We start from the raw sequence: 21,704 nt of genomic DNA, 5'->3' as shown, positions 1-21,704 counted from the left end.
ATGAATAGCGCCCCATTCTGATGTCTCTCTTCATTCCTCAAGAGAGGGCTGCTGTTCCTCTGTGGTGGTGGTGGTGGTGATGGAGTACAGCCTGTTTGGCCATGGTGTGCAGCCTGGTCCCTGAGGAGCCAGTCAGCCAGAGCAGGGAGACTAAGTGACTGACTGACAGCTTGATATTGTGGATGAGCAGTGTGGAGCAATTTCTCCCTTCTACACTATAATTTCATTATCTCTCTCTCTCTCTCTCTCTCTCTCTCTCTCTCTCTCTCTCTCTCTCTCTCTCTCTCTCTCTCTCTCTCTCTCTCTCTCCTCCTCTCTCTCTCTCTCTCTCTTCTCTCTCTCTCTCTCTCTCTCTCTCTCGTCTCTCTCTCTCTCTCTCTCTCTCTCTCTCTGTCTCTCTCTCTCTGTCTCTCTCTCTCCTCTCTCTGTGTCTCTCTCTCTCTGTCTCTCTCTCTCTGTCTCTCTGCCTCTCTTTCTTGATCTCTCTGTCTGTCTGTCTGTCTGTCTGTCTGTCTGTCTGTCTGTCTGTCTGTCTGTCTGTCTGTCTGTCTCTTTCTCTCGCTCTCTCTCTCTCTCTCCCTCTCTCTTTCTCTCTCACTAACACAAACATGAACACACTAACGCGTGCACACGCATAGCGAACCAAAGCCAAATAGCGAATGTCATCAAAACACACCTGCTTAATGAGCCTTTTGTTTCGGCCAGCATAATCATTCTGCATTAGCGAGCAACCAGCGGAGAGATAATTAATTAAAGCAATCTGCCTGCTGTCAAAACAAAAACAGCCTTTCCCTGGCTCCACTTATGTGACCCGGACCCCGAGAGTCTGCCCCGGCCACCCCATTGGATGTCTCCCCTGTCAATCAACCAGTGGAGAGCAGAATGCTAGCAAACTTAAATGGAGAATTTAGCATTCTGGTAGCTACGCTGTTCTCCAAACACCCAGATTCAATTCATTGCTAATTACAACACATTAGCAGATGGCCCTCATAGGGAATGTTCTAAGGCTCTGCCAAGAACAATACACTGGGATAAGTTTTCAGAAAACAGGCAAGGGGAGAGAGAAAAGAGGGGCGAGAGGGAAAGCAATTACTGGAATCCTTATTTCTCTGATAAGGTCCATCCTTCTTAAGAAGATTAGGGCCCCAGAAATCTGCTGAACTGCCATGTTTCACTTCTAGCTCCTGACCTTACAAGTTTACAACTTCTCCAAAGATTATCTTCTTGTTCGAAAGTTGCAGGAACAACAACCCACTCCAATATCTAGGAGGGGATAGGGAAGAGATCCAAGGCCAGGCCTTGAATCCTGTTGCAGACTGTCTAAAAAGCACCTTGATAAAATAATCACCTGTATGACTCGCTATTATGACAGAAAACTAGGGACAACTAGTTAACGTTTAACTCCCTTATCTAACCCAAAGCACCAACAACATTTTCGGTACGCATGTCAAAGCACACAATCCTTCAGTGTCGTAAACACAACATTTACCATACGACACATACATAACACTCACCAAGGCAAGGCATTGGTGTCAGTTTTAGTAAGAGAGCTTCGTGGTTAGCACAGCCTACTGAGTGGAGGGACTAAGAGCCGTGGTGTCCACCCGACGGACTGTGAAGCTGAGAAGAAATTAAGAGCTGTTTAATTAACTGGCTCCTCTGACTCGGCGACTCACGTCTGCCGCCAGAGAGTCAAGGCAAACAAACACAAATAAATAGAGGACTAAATTCCTTGTTCAATCCAGGCAATGAAATTATACTAGAAATCTAGATGGTGGTGTGGGGCATTCAATCGTTTCAGTTAAAGGATTCATATCTTAAGCAAATACTGGAGCGATCTCATTCCTTGTGTGGGTTGAGAAGGGTAAATCATAATTTTCATCATTACCATTGTCCTTCACTTCCTCCTCATCATCATAATTTATTCATGCAGTGTGCCAATGATGTGAGATTCTTGGAGAAAATATGGATTTTTCAATAATCTTCCTTCCTCCATTTTCTCCCACATCAGTGAATCTACCGCTCTATCCGCCCATCTTCTAAGTGTATTCCCCTGACCACCACCGTCTCTCCCCTCCCTCCCCTTGTACTCCATCTTCCAGGCGCCATGTAAGCATCTGCTGCCTGCCTGGTCTGGCCTGTTGGGAGCCCTAATTGGAGCAGACTGAGCCGCTGTCCAGGAGGCCTCCTGCAGGACAGGGGGAGACCAGGGCACGGCCTGGCGGCCTGGCCCCATCAACATGGCACACCAGCTGGGTCAGTCTGCATCACGCAGCCCTGCTCCTCTCCCACCCCCCCACACTGAGGTCTGGTTTGGTGTATCTTTGGGAGGGTGATGTACTGTATCTGTCCTGTCAGATAGGTCATGGGGCCAGCATACATCACGCATTACATCACTTCACCTCTCCAGATGTGTTTGGTTGTCTTTCTATCTTTATCAAGGCAAGCGATGTGGAGGTATTGGGCTTGGCTAGAGTGGAATATGACTCTATAAACTGTAGGATCTGGATCTCTGGGTGCTCTCAGTAGTTCTAGTCTCATCATAGGTGGGGAGACGAAGGGGGAGCTCGTTCTCTTTTACCTTACTTGAGAAAAAGAGACATTAACCAACACTGTCTATGCTCACCTGCTATCCTCTTCCTCCTTCTGTCTCAGGCAGGAAGGAGAGGTAAGGGCATAACAGAAAATGCATTAGTTTCTCCATCAGAGATGGACAGGAAGGGAGAGATGGAGGGGGGCACCTTGAGTCTGCTCAGGCTGATGAGAATGGGAGATGGAAGAGGGGGAAGTGGTGGGCAGTCGATCAGCCTAGCAGCAGCAGGCGGACTTAATGATTAATGAGAGCATCTGTGAGTCTGGGAGCGGCTAGTCAGACTGAGTGACCCATGGCTGACCAACCAACTGCTAGAGCCGTGAGGTGTCACTGGGCATTGTACGCACGCATGCACTCATGCACACACACACGCACACGCACACACGCACGCACGCACACACAAACTTCTGGAAATGTACTTCATACAAATAAATATAATGAACAAATGAACAGTATAGCACATATACAATCCATGTACAATACACACTAGTCACTGAAGGCACAGTAAACTACCAACCACTCACCTGGTGATCTGAAGGTCCAGGCCTCATCATCATCAAAGTGGGTGTCCCCTGCCGTGAACCTCTCTCCGGGGAAGAAAGCGTGTGCCACAGTGCCCCCCGGCCCGTCAAAGGGGTACCCGTCGTTGTGGTCAGCCTTGGTGAAGTCGATCTGGATGTCTGCGTCGTTGCCCGCCACTTCATGGAAGTTGAGGGGTGAGATGTCACTCCAGACCTTGAGAGCGTAGTACATGAGAGCCCGTACCGTATCTCGACCCAACAGAGGAGACTCCTTAGGAAAGGTACGTATCCTGGAGGTGGAGAGGAACGAGAGGAGAAGAGGGAGAGGAAGAGACCAAGTGGGAGAAGAGGAGAGGGGAAGAAGGAGAGGATGAGAGAAGTAGAGTGGAAGCAGATGAAAGTAGGAACAGGAGTAGAGGAAAAGAGGGCGAGAGGAGGGCGAGAGAGGAGAAAAAAGATAAGAGGAGGAGAGAGTGAGAGGGGGAGAGGAAAGGTCAACATTAGAATACTGTACAAGTACACTGGCAGAGCTGCATTCACTGGTCAACAAAATGTTAGCTGATGGCAACAGGTTGTCAGTTCATGAATGAGTATAGGGCTTGTTTGCAGATACCCACTGATTGTATCTCCTTTTCCATTTCATGGCTTGGTGAGCCCTCGCAGTGGAAAACAGATTGACCATAGCGTTCAAATGCATCAACATCTTTGAACTGAGTTGTGGAGAGATGAGAGAGAGGAGAAAGACACAAAATTAGCTTTCAGGAATAGCTTTCGAGGCACTCTCCTCCCTTCTCTCTCTCACTCTCTTTCTCCCTCTCTCCCTCGTATCTCTGTCTCTCTCTCTGCTACAGCAGTAATAGGATTTGAATAAACAGTGGGGCAGTCATACTCTCGCCCTCTCTCTTCCATTCTCCTCTTTCTATTTCCTAGCAACCAGAGTCATATAACTACCATTAGCCAATGTTCCTGGCTACTCAATATGTGCAATGAACAAAAATATTAACGCAACATGCAACTATTTCAAAGATTTTACTGAATTAATGTTCATATAAGGAATCAGTCAATTTAAATAAATTCATTAGGCCCCAAACTACGGATTTCACATGATTTCACTGAGAATACAGATATGCATCTGTTGGTCACAGATACGTAAAAAAAAGGTAGTGGTGTGGATCAGAAATCCAGTCAGTATCTGGTGAGACCACCATTTGCCTCATGCAGCGTGACACATCTCCTTCGCATAGAGTTGATCAGGCTGTTGATTGTGGTCTGTGGAATGTTGTCCCACTACTCGTCAATGGCTGTGCGAAGTTGCTGGATATTGGCGGGAACTAGAACACGCTGTCATCTAGAGCATCCCAAACATGCTCAATAGGTGGCATGTCTGGTGAGTATGCAGGCCATGGGGCTGTGCATTATTATGCTGAAACATGAGGTGATGGCGGCGGATGAATGGCATGACAATGGGCCTCAGGATCTCGTCGCGGTATCTCTGTGCATTCAAATTGCCATCGATAAAATGTAATTGTGTTTGTTGTCTGTAGCTTATTTCTGCCCATACCATAACCCCACCACCATCATGGGGCACCACCATTGCCCACACAACGCCATACACGCTGTCTGGCATCTGCCTGGTACAGTTGAAACTGGGATACATCTGTGAAAAGCACACTTCTCCAGCGTGCCAGTGGCCATCGAAGGTGAGCATTTGCCCACTGAAGTCGGTCACGACGCCAAACTGCAATCAGGTCAAGACCCTGGTGAGGTCGACGAGCACACAGATGAGCTTCCCTGAGACGGTTTCTGACAGTTTGTGCAGAAATTCTTTGGTTGTGCAAACCCACAGTTTCATCAGCTGTCCGGGTCGTTGGTCTTAGACGATCCCGCAGGTGAAGAAGCCGGATGTGGAAGTCCTGAGCTGGCATGGTTACATGTGGTCTGCGGTTGTGAGGCAGGTTGGACGTACTGCCAAATTCTCTAAAATGACGTTGAAGGTGGCTTATGGTAGAGAAATGAATAATTCTCAGGTAACAGCTATGGTGGACATTCCTGCAGTCAGCATGCCAATTGCATGCTCCCTCAAAATGTAACAAATCTGTTGCATTGTGTTGTGTGACAATACTGCACATTTTATACTGCCTTTTATTGATCCCAGCACAATGTGCACCTGTGTAATGATCATGCTGTTTAATCAGCTTCTTGATATGCCACACCTGTCAGGTGGATGGATTCTCTTGGTAAAGGAGAAATTATCACTGACAGGGATGTGAACAAATTTGTGCACCAAATTTGAGAGAAATAAGCTTTTTGTGCATCTGGAAAATATCAGATTTTCTATTTCAGCTCATGAAACATGGGACCAACATTTTACATGTTACGTTTATATTTTTCTTCAGTGTATATGGCTAAAGGAACCCATAGATAGTTCACATGCTCAATAGCTTTTGATGCAGGGACGGGGAGGGCAGTGAAGTCAGGGAGTGGGGAGTAGTGGAAGGGTGGGTAATAGCAGCCTGCTAGCCAAGGTCAGAGGCAGCCTCCCCTGCATCACAGATGAGCTCTAGAATCCCATGACATTGGCTGTGTTCACACCCGCTATCTGAGCAAGTACATTAAAAATACATTGACCATCATGGCCCTGGAGCCGGTCTAGGAATAGCATTAAGTAGGAAATATGATTGCTACGCTGAGAATTTCTATACCCGCTGGCGAAGTCCAACATAATGTGTGTATGATAAAAACCTTTTAATGAATAAATACTTTAGTAATATTGTGAAACCTTTATTTGACATTCACAATGCAAGTGCACAAAGCAAGAGCAAACAGCACAAACAAACATTTTCCAATTCTTGGAGGTGAGTAATAGACGATAGAACCTTGAGAAATTTAGACCATAGAATTACAATTACTTTTTATTTCTATGCTTTAGAAACTTAAGACAGACAGAGGTAACCTTTCTGTGTGTGACAGACTGCTGTTTCGACCACAGGCCCTGACTCTGACTCTGACACTTTCACCAGCCTGGATGAGTCTGGAACCATTATGGTGTCACATCATTGGCTGTGCTGACAGGGCATGGCAACTGGAGGCTATCCGTGTGTGTGTGTGTGTGTGTGTGTGTGTGTGTGTGTGTGTGTGTGTGTGTGTGTGTGTGTGTGTGTGTTAGTGTGTGTGTGTGGTGGTGGTGTTTTGTGTGTGTGTGTGGTGAGAGCATGTAAATCCTTGTGGAGACATAAGGTTATACACACAAAGGGATAATTGACCTGAGCGTAGTTTGACTGAGGGACTTTACAGTGTGTAGAATTTTGGAAGAGGGTGTACTACACTAGCATTCCACCCGCACGCACGCACTCCACCCGCACGCACGCACGCACTCCACCCGCACCCACTCCACCGCACGCACGCACTCCACCCACATTAGCACTCCACCCACACGCACTCCACCCGCAAGCACGCACTCCACCCGCAAGCACGGCACTCCACCCGCACGCACGCACCCACCCACACGTACGCACTCCCACCACACGCACGCACTCCACCCGCACTCAACACTTCCACCCGCACACAAACTCCACACACACTCCACCCGCACGCACTACTCCACCCGCACGCACAAACTCCACAAGCACCTACTCCACCTGCACGCACGCCACCCGCACGCACCCCATCCGCACAACACACACTCCACTCACACTCACGCACTCCACCCGCACTCACACTCCACCCGCACTCACCACTCCACCCGTACCACACACTCCCACCCGTCACTCACGCACTCACACCCCGCACTCAACACAACTCCACCCGTACGACACACTCCAGCCGCCTCACGCACTCCACCCGCATCACACACTCCACCGTACGCAACGCACTCCACCGCACTCACGCACTCCACCCACACGCACGGCAGTCTCCACCCGCATGCACACACTCCACCCGCACACACACACTCCACCCGCACGCACTCCACCCGCACGCACTCCACCCGCACGCACTCCACCCGCATGCATGCACGTACTCCACCCGCATGCACGCACGCACTCCACCCGCATGCACGCACGCATGCATTAGACGCATGCACAAGATGCATGCATTATTCTCCAGAACAGAATCTAAATGCTAAAGCACACTAGGGCTGGGCGATATGGTCAAAATATCATATCACGGTATGTAATGATGATATTTGATGGTATTTTCTGTTCTTTAATAATAAAGGTAATAAAAGCTTCATGAGTAATGAGTGACCCTAGAGTTGCAACACATACATTCTAAGTGATTTCAATGAGTCTTTCTCCATTCTGATTGTTTTATTAAAAAAATATATTTCTCAATTGCCTGCACTAATATGAGATCATTTCAACACTGCCACGTAGGGTTGCACGATATTGGCAAACAACCTAGGCCTTATTTTTAACCAAATGTTGCAATTGCGAATTTACTTGCAATTTAGAGCAAAACACTTGGGTGAACTGTAGGAATCATGGAAATATAATTATTATTCTAATTCTATAATAGAATAGTGTTGTTCGACATGACAACAAATTAAAATGCCAGGGAGGAGTTATTATGACAGGGTAGGAATTGAACGTTTTCTCTTAGCTACTTCATGTAGCGAACATATCCATGCTTCACGTATTCCTCTTTGATTTAGAAGATACTGTTGCACTAACAACATGTTGATTTATGTTTACACCATCACTGGCATTATTAGGCTGTATAGCTAATTACGTTTGCTATGGTTCAGTACATTTAATAGCTAGCTAGCCAGGTAGCTAACTAGCGTTTCGCATTAGCGGCTAACAAGATTTAGGCCCAACTTTCTAAGAAAAGACAAACTAGCTGTTTGCAGATATAAGAAACACAAACGCATAGTGTAATTATAGAACGTTAGTGAATTTACATTTAGAAGCAAAGTGAAAACAGCATCGTTGTCATCAACATTGTTGCATGTGCTGCATTGACCCTGCAGACTGAACGCAAGTGTCTCGTGGTCGAAGAACAACAAATGCGCTCCTTGAGCGACGGGGGCGGGGCTAGGTCTGTGTGTAACGCGGCATGGAGAGAGAGCAGAGAGAGATGACTTAAGTGGTGAAGTAAACTATAAAAATTTACTTTACACAAGGCCTATCCAGTTTAAGAAACCAAACCTTCAAATACCGTTATAGAAGGTAAAGTAAAAACCCTAACCGGTCCGTGCATCAATACCAGTATATAGTAAAATATGGTGTACCGCCCAGCCCTACTACACACTAGATAGGAAACACTGTACAAATGCTTTCAGGGTCGCTTAGGTCATCAATAAGCTACAGAGGGTCTGATAACGGCAGCTTATTTCCTGTGCCATTTCCCCATCCCTCTCAATTTGTCCATGGCAGGATTTCTGAGCAATGAACACCTTCATTTGATGGATGACTAAGTGCAGTCTTTTTTGAGGGCTGACCATTAGGTAGTCCGTACAGGGATGAGCAGTCCGTGACTCTGACCGGAGATGGATATACAGTAAGCACTGGCTGCCGGCCTCCCCGAAGTCTTCCAAACGCAACTCAAATGTTGACTTTTAATTTGCAAGTCCAGCCACAGCTCCTGCACTGCCTCTCCCATAGTCTGATGACTCAGATTAAGAGTGCTGAAACTAAGTCATTTTTCTCTTTCCCACTTAAATCTGTCATCAGGATTCACCTCCCATGACTCCCTGGCCCCGATTTGAAACAAGCTGTTTTTCTCTCTCCACTGACACACACATAGATTCTCTTTACTGACAGACACATGCTCACACACATGCACACACAGGCAGGCAGGCAGGCAGCGCAGGCGCGCACACAACACACACACACACACACACACACACACCACACACACACACACACACACACACACACACACACCCACACACACACACACACACAAACACACACACACACACACACCACACACACACACACAACACACACACACACGTGCGCGCACATCAAGCTCCAAAGAGAGTTTCCTAAATTAAAAGAGACCCCTGTGTGAGTCTCTATCAGCCCTGATGAGACAGGTCCTCTTGTCTTTGTTCCTCTGAAGGGGACTGCCCCTGCCCCTTACACCTGCATCCATCTGTATGATGGTGAACAACGGAAATGGCAGCATCACGATTAGCTCTTAGGAAACTTTGCAGTAATTTGTTTTTTTCTGCTCTATTTTTACATTAGCTCAGGAAATGTTTTGTGTCATTACATACAACCGGGAAGAACTATTGGATATTAGAGCAGTGGTAACTCACCAGGACTACCAGCATTACGACCAGGAATACAACTTCCCTGGAGCAGATCCTTTGTTCACTCTCCTCAGAGCAATTTCACTTATTCCAGAGGCCGACCCAAAACATCACTGGAGGAGGAGAGGCACTAGAGGCTGGTTCAAATTAGGAGTTGCGCACACCACCCACCGCTTCCGAGTATATTTCTCGCTAATGTTCAGTCAGATAACAAAGTTGATGAGCTTAGAGCAAGGATTTCTTTCCAGAGAGACATCGGGGCCTGTAACATACTTTGTTTCACGGAAACATGGCTCTCTCGAGATACTCTGTCGGAGTCGATAAAGCCAACAGGATTCTCAGTACATCGCGCAGACAGGAATAAATATCTCTCCGGGAAGCAGAAGGGTGGAGGGGTGTGTTTCATGATTAACGACTCATGGTGTAATTCTAGGAACATACAGGAACTCAAGTCCTTTTGTTCACCCGACCTAGAATACCTCCCATTCAAATGCCGACCATATTGTCTCCCAAGAGAATTCTCCTCCGTCATTGACACGGCCGTTTACATCCCCCCTCAAGCCAATACCACGACGGCACTCAAAGAACTTCACTGGACTTTATGCAAACTGGAAACCACAGGCTGCATTTATTGTAGCTGGGGATTTTAACAAAGTAAATCTGAGGACTAGGCTGCTGAAGTTCAATCAACATATCGATTGTACTACTCGCGCTGCTAAGACTCTCGACCATTGCTATTCAAACTTCTGGAATGCTTACAAGGCACTCACCCGCCCTCCACGACTCCATCTTGCTCCTCTCTTCCTATAGGCAGAAACTCAAACAGGAAGTACCCGTGTTTAGAAGTATTCATCGTTGGTCTGACCAATCGGAATCCACACTTCAGGTTTGTTTTGATCACATGGACTGGGATATGTTCCGGGTAGCTTGCGAAAATAATCTAGACGCATACACGGATACGGGGACTGAGTTTATAAGGAAGTGTATAGGACATGTACCAAGTATCAACTGTGACTATTAAAACCTACCCTAAACAGAAACCGTGGATAGATGGTAGCATTCGCGCGAAACTGTAAGCGCGAACCACCGCATTTAACCATGGCTAGCTGACTGGGAATATGGAAGAATATAAACAGTGTAGTTATTCACTCCGCAAGGCAATCAAACAAGATAAACGTCAGTATAGAGATAAAGTGGAGTCGCAATTCAAAGGCTCAGACACGAGACATATGTGGCAGGGACTACAGACAATTACAGACTACAAAAGGAAAACCAGCCACGTCGCCGAGATCGACGTCTTGCTTCCGGACAGGCTAAACACATTACAGGCTAAACACATTCTTCACACGCTTTGAGGATAACACAGTGCTACCGACTCGGCCCACTACCAAGAACTGTGGGCATTCCTTTGCCACGTCTTCAGAGCATGCACAGACCAGCTGGCTGGTGTGTTTACGGGCATATTCAATCTCTCCCTATCCCAGTCTGCTGTCCCCACATGCTTCAAGATGGCAATTGTTCCTGTATCCAAGAAGGCAAAGGCAACTGAACTTAATGACTATCGCCCCGTAGCACTCACTTATGTCATCGTGAAGTGCTTTGAGAGACTAGTCAAGGATCATATCACTACCTTACCTGCTACCCGAGACCCACTTCAATTTGCTTACCGCCCCAATAGATCCACAGACGATGTAATCAATCTGCACAGTGCCCTATCCCATCTGGACAAGAGGAATACCTACAGTATGTAAGAATGCTGTTAATTGACTACAGCTCAACATTCAACAACATAGTACCCTCCAAGCTCATAATTAAGCTCAAGGCCCTGGGTCTCGACCCCGCCCTGTGCAACTGGGTCCTGCACTTCCTGATGGGCCGCCCCCAGGTGGTGAAGGTAGGAAACATCACCTCCACTCTGCTGATCCTCAACACAGGGGCCCTACAAGGGTGTGTGCTCAGCCCCCTCCTGTACTCCTCCAACTCATTCATCAAGTTTGCAGACGACACAACAGTTGTAGGCTTGATTACCAACGATGACGAGACAGCCTACAGGGAGGAGGTGAGGGCTCTGGGAGTGTAGTGCCTGGAAAACAACCTCTCACTCAATGTCAACAAAACAAAGGAGATGATTGTGGACTTCAGGAAACAGCAAAGGATGCAGTGGAGAAGGTGGAAAGCTTCAAGTTCCTCGGCGTACACATCACTGACAAACTGAAATGGACCACCCACACAGACAGTGTGGTGAAGAAGGCGCAACAGAGCCTCTTCAACCTCAGGAGGCTAAAGTAATTTGGCTTGCCACCTAAAACCCTCCCAAAATGTTACAGATGCACAATTGAAAGCATCCTGTCGGGCTGTATCACCGCCTGGTACAGCAACTGCATTGCTCGCAACCGCAAGGCTCTCCAGAGGGTGGTGCAGTCTGCCCAACGCATTACCGGGGGCAATCTACCAGCCCTCCAGGACACCTACAGCATCCGATGTCACAGAAAGGTCAAAAAGATCATCAAGGCCATCAACCACCCGAGCCATTGTCTGTTCACCCCGCTATCATCCAGAAGGCGAAATCAGTACAGGTGCATCAAAGCTGGGACCGAGAGACTGAAAAACAGCTTCTATCTCAAGGCCATCAGACTGTTAAACAGCCATCACTAGCACATTAGAGGCTGCTGCCTATAGGTAAAGACTAGAAATCACTGGCTACTTTAAGGAATGGAACACTAGTCACTTTAATAATGTTTACATATCTGGCATTACTCATCTCATATGTATATACTTTATTCTATACTATTCTACGGTATCTTAGTCACTAATAATGTTTACATGTCTTGCATTACTCATCTCATATGTATATAGTGTATTCTATACTATTCTACTGTATCTTAGTCCGTTCTGCTCTGACATCGCTCATCCATATATGTATATAGTCTTAATTCATATCTAATTAGATTTATGTGTATTGGGTATATGTTGTGTAATTTGTTATATATTACTTGTTAGCTATTACTGCCCTGTCGGAGCTAGAAGCACAAGCATTTCGCTACACCCGCAATAACATCGGCTAATCACGTGTACGTGACCAATAACATTTTGATTTGATTTGATTTTCTAAACTGTCTAGGACGAAGAGAAAATTTGAAGAATTATCCTCACACCTCAGTGACCGCTGACACAGGAACTTAACAGTGCCTTTATTCTTCAACTTTGACACACTGGGCTGAATAACAACTGAGAGGTAAAAAAGCTCATCACAAAGTTACATATCTGTGAATTTATGGGATTTAGGATAATAATAGGATAATAATCCATCATTTGTCAGGAGTGAGGTCCCTCTTCCTCTATCTCAGCTGTCAATCACAGCTCTAATGATGGCAGCACAGGGAGAGGGGAGGGATTCATGTGGTGTCCCCTTGTTATAGGTATCTCTTTATGGAAACAGCCTTATCATTGGATCACCCAGCTATGGTATAATGCTCATGTGATGGGGCTTCCTTAGGTTCTTTAGGTCTGTCCTTTGGTTCACATACTCTCTCCTCTCCTATACTGTATCCCTAACACCTATCTTGGCTGGACACTTGTGGACAACCTATACTGTGTCTAACCTATCACTCTTATCCATGCTTATTCTCAGCCCCATTGTACTCATTTTATTGAATGTCGGTTCAGATAGGAATCAGAAGGTACAGTAAGGTCATGTTGACAGAGTTACTGATGCTTATCATGAGTGTCTCCTTCTTCCACTGCAGCATGTTAACCCAGCCAGCCAGTTAGCTAGACAGCTAGCCAGCCAGACAGCCAGCCAGCCAGTAGGATCCTTTGGGAAGTGAATTAGAGCAGTAGACAGACAGATAAGGAGGGAGGGAGGCTGCTCTGCTTTCCCCACCTATCTGTTTAGGTGATTAATCTAGCCGCTAACGAGCAGGAGGCAGTCTGCTGGGTGATGAACTGGGCTAACAGTGTGATTAGGAGGCTGTGTCATCTGTCTGACTAATGCTGGGGCTGTTACGGGTACATGTCCCAACAGCTGGGTCCACCAACCCCTGCTCTCACCAGCCAATCAATCTTTATCCTTACGCCATTCAGGTCTGAAATTGGCCTATCAATTGGCCTATTATTATAAAATTGATTAAATTGTTTTTTCCCCTCATCAATCTACTCACAATACCCAATAATGACAAAGCAAAAACGGGTTTTTAGAAAATGTTTTGTTACAAAAAAAATACATTTTATATTTGAGATTCTTCAAAATAGTCACCCTTTGCCTTGACGACAGCTTTCCCACATACAGTGGGGCAAAAAAGTATTTAGTCAGCCACCAATTGTGCAAGTTCTCCCACTTAAAAAGATGAGAGAGGCCTGTAATTTTCATCATAGGTACACTTCAACTATGACAGACAAAATGAGAAAAAAATATCCAGAAAATCACATTGTAGGATTTTTTATGAATTTATTTGCAAATTATGGTGGAAAATAAGTATTTGGTCACCTACAAACAAGCAAGATTTCTGGCTTCTCACAGACCTGTAACTTCTTCTTTAAGAGGCTCCTCTGTCCTCCACTCGTTACCTGTATTATGGCACCTGTTTGAACTTGTTATCAGTATAAAAGACACCTGTCCACAACCTCAAACAGTCACACTCCAAACTCCACTATGGCCAAGACCAAAGAGCTGTCAAAGGACACCAGAAACAAAATTGTAGACCTGCACCAGGCTGGGAAGACTGATCTGCCATAGGTAAGCAGCTTGGTTTGAAGAAATCAACTGTGGGAGCAATTATTAGGAAATGGAAGACATATAAGACCACTGATAATCCCCCTCAAATTGGGTCTCCACGCAAGATCTCACCCCGTGGGTCAAAATGATCACAAGAACGGTGAGCAAAAATCCCAGAACCACACCGGGGACCTAATGAATGACCTGCAGAGAGCTGGGACCAAAGTAACAAAGCCTACCATCAGTAACACACTACGCCGCCAGGGACTCAAATCCTGCAGTGCCAGATGTGTCCCCTGCTAAGCCAGGACATGTCCAGACCCGTCTGAAGTTTGCTAGAGAGCAATTGGATGATCCAGAAGAAGATTGGGAGAATGTCATATGGTCAGATGAAACCAAAATAGAACTTTTGGTAAAACTCAACTCGTCGTGTTTGGAGGACAAAGAATGCTAAGTTGCATCCAAAGAACACCATACCTACTGTGAAGCATGGGGTGGAAACATCATGCTTTGGGGCTGTTTTTCTGCAAAGGGACCAGGACGACTGATCCGTGTAAAGGAAAGAATGAATGGGCCATGTATCGTGAGATTTTGAGTGAAAACCTCCTTCCATCAGCAAGGGCATTTAAGATGAAACGTGGCTGGGTCTTTCAGCATGACAATGATCCCAAACACACCGCCCGGGCAACGAAGGAGTGGCTTCGTAAGAAGCATTTCAAGGTCCTGGAGTGGCCTAGCCAGTCTCCAGATCTCAACCCATAGAAATCTTTGGAGGGAGTTGAAAGGCCGTGTTGCCCAGCAACAGCCCCAAAACATCACTGCTCTTAAAGGAGATCTGCATGGGAGGAATGGGCCAAAATACCAGAAACAGTGTGTGAAAACCTTGTGAAGACTTACAGAAAACGTTTGACCTCTGTCATTGCCAACAAAGGGTATATAACAAAGTATTGAGATAAACTTTTGTTATTGACCAAATACTTATTTTCCACCATAATTTGCTAATAAATTAATAAAAAATCCTACAATGTGATTTTCTGATTTTTTTCCCTCATTTTGTCTGTCATAGTTGAAGTGTACCTATGATGAAAATTACAGGCCTCTCTCATCTTTTTAAGTGGGAGAACTTGCACAATTGGTGGCTGACTAAATACTTTTTTGCCCCACTGTATGTGGGAAAGCTGTCGTCAAGGCAAAGGGTGACTATTTTGAAGAATCTCAAATATAAAATGTATTTTGATTTGTTTACTACATGATTCCATATGTGTTATTTCATAGATTTGATGTCTTTACTATTATTCTACAATGTAGAAAATAGTAAAAATAAAGAAAATCCCTTGAATGAGTAGGTGTGTCCAAACTTTTGACTGGTACTGTATATGCTTAGAATAATGCCTTGTAATGCTTGTTAATTCCTTGTAACTTAAGCTTTATACCTTGTATGTGAATCCATTGTACAATATTAATTGAATATCTAGCCTATGATATAGACAATTCTCAGACCAATTCTTGCTAGTGAACATCAACTCATTGCCTAATGATTGCTTGTTTATTTTAATTATCTTTATAGAGTCAGATAAACATTTTAGTAGGCTAATTGCTTAGTCTTATTACGAATTGCATGTGATGTGTATATAATATACTGTATATCATACACATATAAAATATTTCTGCCCACTACACTCCCAGCCAAGCCTCTGCCCCATGACCCTCTGCTCTACTCCAGAATCTTATCTCCAGAAGGGTACATGGATTCAATATCTTTTCTGGGATGCTTTCATTTGCACCATGCAGCGAGGCCAGACTGGATATAAGTCAATAGATAATCAATGGGTGCTACTTTACAATGCAACCCCCCCAGGTAAAGAAGCATAGAAAATATATACTTCCTCTCTGAGCTCTACAGCCCAAACCAACAAACGTGGGAAGGAAAAGTCCAGCTCTGCATCCAGTGTCCTCAGGACTCTTGTACAGTACAGATCAGTACTAGTGTGTATAAAAACACACTCTCCCTGGTCTCGACAGACAGACAGTACAGGTGAGAGGAGAGCAGGAGCAAGCAGACAGGAGCAAGGCATATGATTGGCACTAAAACGCAGGCGAGAGAGCAAGAGAGAGAGAGTGTGTGTGTGTGTGAGTGAGTATGTGTGCGAGTGAGAGAGGATAAAGGCATGTAGCTGTCAGCAACATTACCATCCATCTCTCTCAGCTCTCTAATACACACACACACACACACACACACACACACACACACACACACACACACACACACAACACACACAACACACCACACACACACACACACACACACACACACACACACACACACACACACACACACACACAAACCAGCTTACAGCAGCTCAGTATCCAATCTACCTCCTGCTCTTGCTGGTTAAGCTTCAGAGCATGCTTATATCACCATAAAGGCAGACCTACTCCCCTTCTCTTTACTAACCCTATGTTTGGGTTGAGGTACATCTTGGACAGATGTTACGAGCTGCTGTCAACCCATTGTTAACCCATTGATGACCCCTTCCATGACCCTATGACTCAACTCATTGGCTAATTAACTGTCCAATTGTCCATTACCACGCAATCTAGTAATGGTATCATCCTCCCCTCCCCATGACCCTGGCCTGAACACACATCCAAGCACAGAGGTCCACATGCAGGTGTTCGTGCAATGTTTCACCCATTTTTTAAAGTAACCCCACACATCCAACCCACATCCTCCCTGATATCCAATACACATTTCTCAAAATCATGTGCATCATCAGCCATGGACTAGACTGTATTACAGATGTAGGATCTTGAGCCAGTTTGCTACAGCAGGAAAATAACCCTGCAGCAACAGGAAATGTGAATTATTATGTAGATTATAATTAATAGATTTTTTTTGCAAATCAAGTCTGACATTTTAAAGTGTAAATTACAGACTTTAGAAGCCTTTTTAAACCTTGAATTAACTACAAGTTTGCATTTCCTGTAGTGCCCGAAAATTCTCAGTAACAAACGAGTGAACACACTAAGATCCTACATCTGTATGCAAAGCAGGTATGTATATGTTCTATACCATCCTAGTACTGTACTCTCTACCATACCATGTCCACCCTACATCTCCATCCCCAGTCAGCTTCACATTGATAGAACAGACTGATGTTGTATTGTGTGTTTAGTCTATCGTAGAGGTACTGTAACAATAATGCTAGTACGAACTCGACCCCAGGCACAGAGAAACACAGCAAGCAGAGGTAAGGGTAAATCCAGAACTTTTATTTAGAGTCTTAACAGAAACAAGGCAACCACACAAGAACACAGTAATAAAGCATGAGACCTAAGCAAAGATGCAGGCCAACCAGGTGAACAGAGAAGGTAATTAAACACAAGTGAATCCAAAAAGTAATAATCAGGGTAACCAGGAAAATAGAAAACAGGTTAAGGGTGCACTCCAGCGGTAACCTAAGGAAACAACAATCAAATAACACAGAAACTGTGACAGGACCCCTCCCACAAGGAACGGCTCCTGACATTCCACCAGGGGTAGTTGAACGTCGACGGAAACCCCGAATAAGTCCGGGGTCCAGAATGTCCCAAGCCGGAACCCAGGATCGCTCCTCAGAACCGGAACCTTCCCAGTCCACGAGATACTGAGTCCAACATCAGAACTGGCGACTGGAGAGGATGCGTCGCACGGTGTAGGCTTGCTGTCCCGCTATCATGTGAGGTGGAGGTGGAGGCCGAGTGGCCTGAACCAGAAGACTGAACACCACAGGTTTGAGTCTGGAGATGTGGAAGATGGGATGAACCCTCATGGACCGGGGAAGACGAGGACGATAGGCCACTGGATTAATGCGCCGTAGAACCGTGAATAGCCCAACATACCTGGGTGCCAACTTCCTTGATTCCACGCGCAGACGCAGATCCCTAGTAGACGCAGGAGAGGACTCGAACGGCGATGACGGTTGGCCTGACGTTGAACCCGAGTTGAGGACCTCAGGAACGCTGACCGAGCCTTCTTCCAGGTCCGGCGGCAACGAGAGATGTTGAGCGGATGGAACCGCCACTTCAATCTCCTGATGTGGAAACAGAGGAGGCTGGTATCCGTACAAAACCTGGAATGGTGACAGGCCATTGGAGGAACACTGGAGAGTGCTGTGTGCGTACTCCACCCAGGGAAGAGAAGGATCTGCATGAACTAGAATGGGTGCAGAAGAAAACTGACGTTTCAGGCCCTGGAACGCCTTCTCAGCAGCAGGGGTCCAGCTTACATGCCCAGCCGAGCCCTTTGTGAGCGCTGTCAATGGCGCAGCCACCGAACTAAAGTCTCTCACAAATCTCCGGTAGAAATGAGCAAAACCCAAAAAACGTTGGACTTGCTTGACTGTGCTGGGTCGCGGCCAGTTGACCATTGCTTCTACCTTTTGGGAGTCCATCCGTACACAGCCCTGAGACACGATGTACCCCAGGAAGGAGATCTGAGGAACGTGAAACTCACACTTTCGGCCTTCACGAACAAGTGATGAGAGGAGTCCTTGAAGAACACGGCGAACATGTTGGATGTGTTCAACCATGGACCTGGAGAAGATGAGGATGTCATCCAGGTACACAAACACGAACTGATGAAGGCAGTCGTGCAGCACATCATTAAACAGGGCCTGGAAAACGTCTGGGGCATTTGTAAGTCCAAACAGCATGACACGGTACTCATAATGTCCATTTGGGGTGTTGAACGCTGTCTTCAACTTGTCTCCCTGTCTGATGCGCACCAGATTGTACACGTTCTGTAAATCCAATTTTGAGAAAACCATAGCTCCCTGGAGTCTCTCATAGGCTGACAACATAAGAGGAAGAGAGCAACGGTTCTTGATGGTAATGTTATTTAAACAGTCTCTGGACCTGAGAGAGAATTACAGCCCTCCTCTCGGAGGAGTGGTGCCGGGCAGGAGGTCGATGGCACAATCGTAGGATCTGTGAGGAAGCAGTTCACTGGCCCTTTGTTTGCTGAAGACCTGACACAGATCCCAGTAATCCCGAGGAAAGATCAGGCTTGTCATTCCCAGTCGGGGGAACAGGAGATTCAGAAGCCTCCAGACGAGCAGGGACGGAAAGATGTGGAGAGAGTTGCTGGCAGGTGGACTGGCATGAAGGATTCCATCCCATAACTCTTCCCGAGGGCCAGTCAATTTGAGGATTATGGATAGAAAGCCACGGATGTCCAAGAACCAGGGGAAGCTCAGGAGAGTGCACCAAATTTAACTGGATAAACTCCACATGATAATCCAGAACTCGTAGCTGAAATGGCATGGTGAGCTGCTTCACCTTCCCAGACCCTAGGGGTTGACCATCCAGCGCAGTGACCGACAACGGAATGTCCAGCTTAGTGGGAGGCAGCTCCTGTTGGCGAGCTAATGTGTGATCCAGAAAACAGCCGGTAGCCCCAGAGTCCAACTGCCCATTGTCCCACCGCAGGTTGGCTGGAAGCAAGGTGCGTACCGTGTCGGCAGCTGGAGACTGTATCTGACTCGCCAGTATTCTCCCGTCTACTGACGAGTCATCCCGTTTCCCGTCAGCTCAGGACAGGAGGCACGGAAATGTCCAGACTGTCCACAGTAAAGACAACGTTGCTCGTTAATCCTGCGCCTTATCTCCAGAGCGGAAAGTCTGGTGATTCCCAATTGCATCGGCTCCTCTGAAGGATATGAAGGAAACCCATAGCCTAATTGAGAACTCTGATGGGGTACAGGACAAGCGGATAAGGCAGTGGAACAAACAAAGAATTGACTCCCTCAGCGGAACCCGATACACTGGAAACAACTCGGAGCCCATCCGTCCTCTCACGACGACGTTCCCGAAGTCGGTTGTCAATCCCGATGGCCAGAACGATAAGCTCATCCAGAGTGTCAGGGTTGTCCCGGGAAGCCAGTTCATCCTTGAGAACCTCGCTGAGTCCGTTCAGAAAGGCTGAGTGAAGTGCCTCTGTATTCAAACCACTCTCAGCGGTGAGCGTCCGAAAGTCAATGGCGTAATCAGCTACGCTCCGGCTGCCCTGCCGAAGCGCAATGAGTCTTTGAGCAGTGTTCCTGCCACTGATGGGGTGATCAAAAACCCTCTTCATCTCCTGGGTGAAGCTTTGCCAATTAAAACAAATGTCTGATTGCTGCTCCCATATGGCTGTGGCCCAGGCCAGACCCCGTCCTGAGAGCAAGGAGATAACGTATGCCACTCTGGAACGCTCGGTCGGAAACGTTGATGCCTGCAGCTCGAAGGCCAGCGAGCATTGGAGCAGGAACCCACAAAACCTCCCAGGATGCCCCTCATAGCGCTCCGGTGCCAGGAGATGAGTCTCCTGAAGGTAGGAAGATGCTGAGCTGGTAGGGAGTGGAGGATTAGGAACAGCCACAGATGCAGCAGCAGTTGCTCCCGTCTGTCCTGTCTGCAGAGCGGACACAAGAGTTCTTAAATCCTCCTACAATGTCTGCAGCCGTGCCTCATGGCGACCAATCACAGTCCCATGGTGTGTGAGAGCCGACCATAAATAGTGGAGTTTGGAATGTTCCTCGGACGACTGAGAAATCTCTGATGAGTCCATTGTAGGCTTTGGTCTACTGTAACAATAATGCTAGTACGAACTTGAACCCAGGCGCAGAGAAACACAGCAAGCAGAGGTAAGGGTAAATCCAGAACTTTTACTTAGAGTATTAACAGAAACAAGGCAACCAGGTGAACAGAGAAGGTAATTAAACACAGGTGAATCTAAAAAGTAATAATCAGGATATCCTGGAAACTAGAAAACAGGGTAAGGGTGCCCTCCAGCGGTAATCTAAGGAAACAACAATCAAATAACACAGAAACTGTGACAGGGACTATACCTCCAGGAGAGGTGTCTCTTGCTCCACTTGTTCTGGGCGACCAGAGCTCGTCTCCTGCGGCCCACCATCACCTCCGTCTCAGACAGGTCTGGGAGAGAACACCTCGGGGTCTTCATCAGGCCCAGGGTAGCTTTGTCTGATCAGGGGAACAGAAACAGATGTACACATTCATATAGAGTCATAAACTAGTGAGCATGTCCATCCATTACATTTCTTATATTGTTTTAGCAGAACGAAAACAACAAAGGCAAAGACAATGTGTTCAACACACACACACACACACACACACTAGGGTTGGCAGAAATATCAGCCCACAGACAGAAGTACGAGATTCTAGAGCAGTGGTCACCAACCTATCTCCAAGGCATTCCTAGTCGATCGCCAAACATTTTTGCGAAAAAACCTATTGGCGGTAGGTGCACCCGATTCAGTTGCCCTGTGAACAGGTGAACAGTTTCCATTTTGAACCATTTCATGTGTCTGAAGGTAGGTTTTTGCCTGCCATATGAGTTCTGTTATACTGCCTTCCCGGTGGGCCCAGAGAGTAAATTAGGTGCACTATAAGCTTACCGCTGGCCAATCGGGTGGCTCAGATGACTGTGTCTGCAGTAACGTAGCAGGCATAAAAGAAAGCTGCAGCAAAGTTAATGCTGTGAGATTTCAACACGTTTAGAACCATGACTAGAGAGAGACTGTCAACGAATACAGCAAAGAGATGTGAGTTCATGTTTCAGTTCTTACTCAGCAC

At 46.5% G+C, this 21,704-nt stretch overlaps 1 protein-coding gene across 2 annotated transcripts in view; it reads right to left on the bottom strand.

Annotated features, from left to right (window-relative positions):
- Nucleotides 1–21,704, bottom strand: part of LOC111961679 (matrix metalloproteinase-17) — a 112,796-nt gene that overhangs the window by 29,520 nt on the left and 61,572 nt on the right. For both annotated transcript variants that reach the window (XM_070442413.1, XM_023984125.2), the window contains exons 3-4: nt 20,957–21,092; nt 3,118–3,404 (exon numbers count right to left, since the gene is read on the bottom strand). In XM_070442413.1, coding sequence (XP_070298514.1) covers nt 3,118–3,404; nt 20,957–21,092 — 423 coding nt within the window. The remainder of the gene's footprint in view (nt 1–3,117; nt 3,405–20,956; nt 21,093–21,704) is intronic.

Source organism: Salvelinus sp. IW2-2015, linkage group LG4q.1:29, assembly GCF_002910315.2.
Source record: "Salvelinus sp. IW2-2015 linkage group LG4q.1:29, ASM291031v2, whole genome shotgun sequence".
NCBI classification, from domain to species: domain Eukaryota; kingdom Metazoa; phylum Chordata; class Actinopteri; order Salmoniformes; family Salmonidae; genus Salvelinus; species Salvelinus sp. IW2-2015.
The sequence above is the reverse complement of the archived record's forward strand: the minus strand, read 5'-3'. Positions and strand labels throughout refer to the sequence as shown.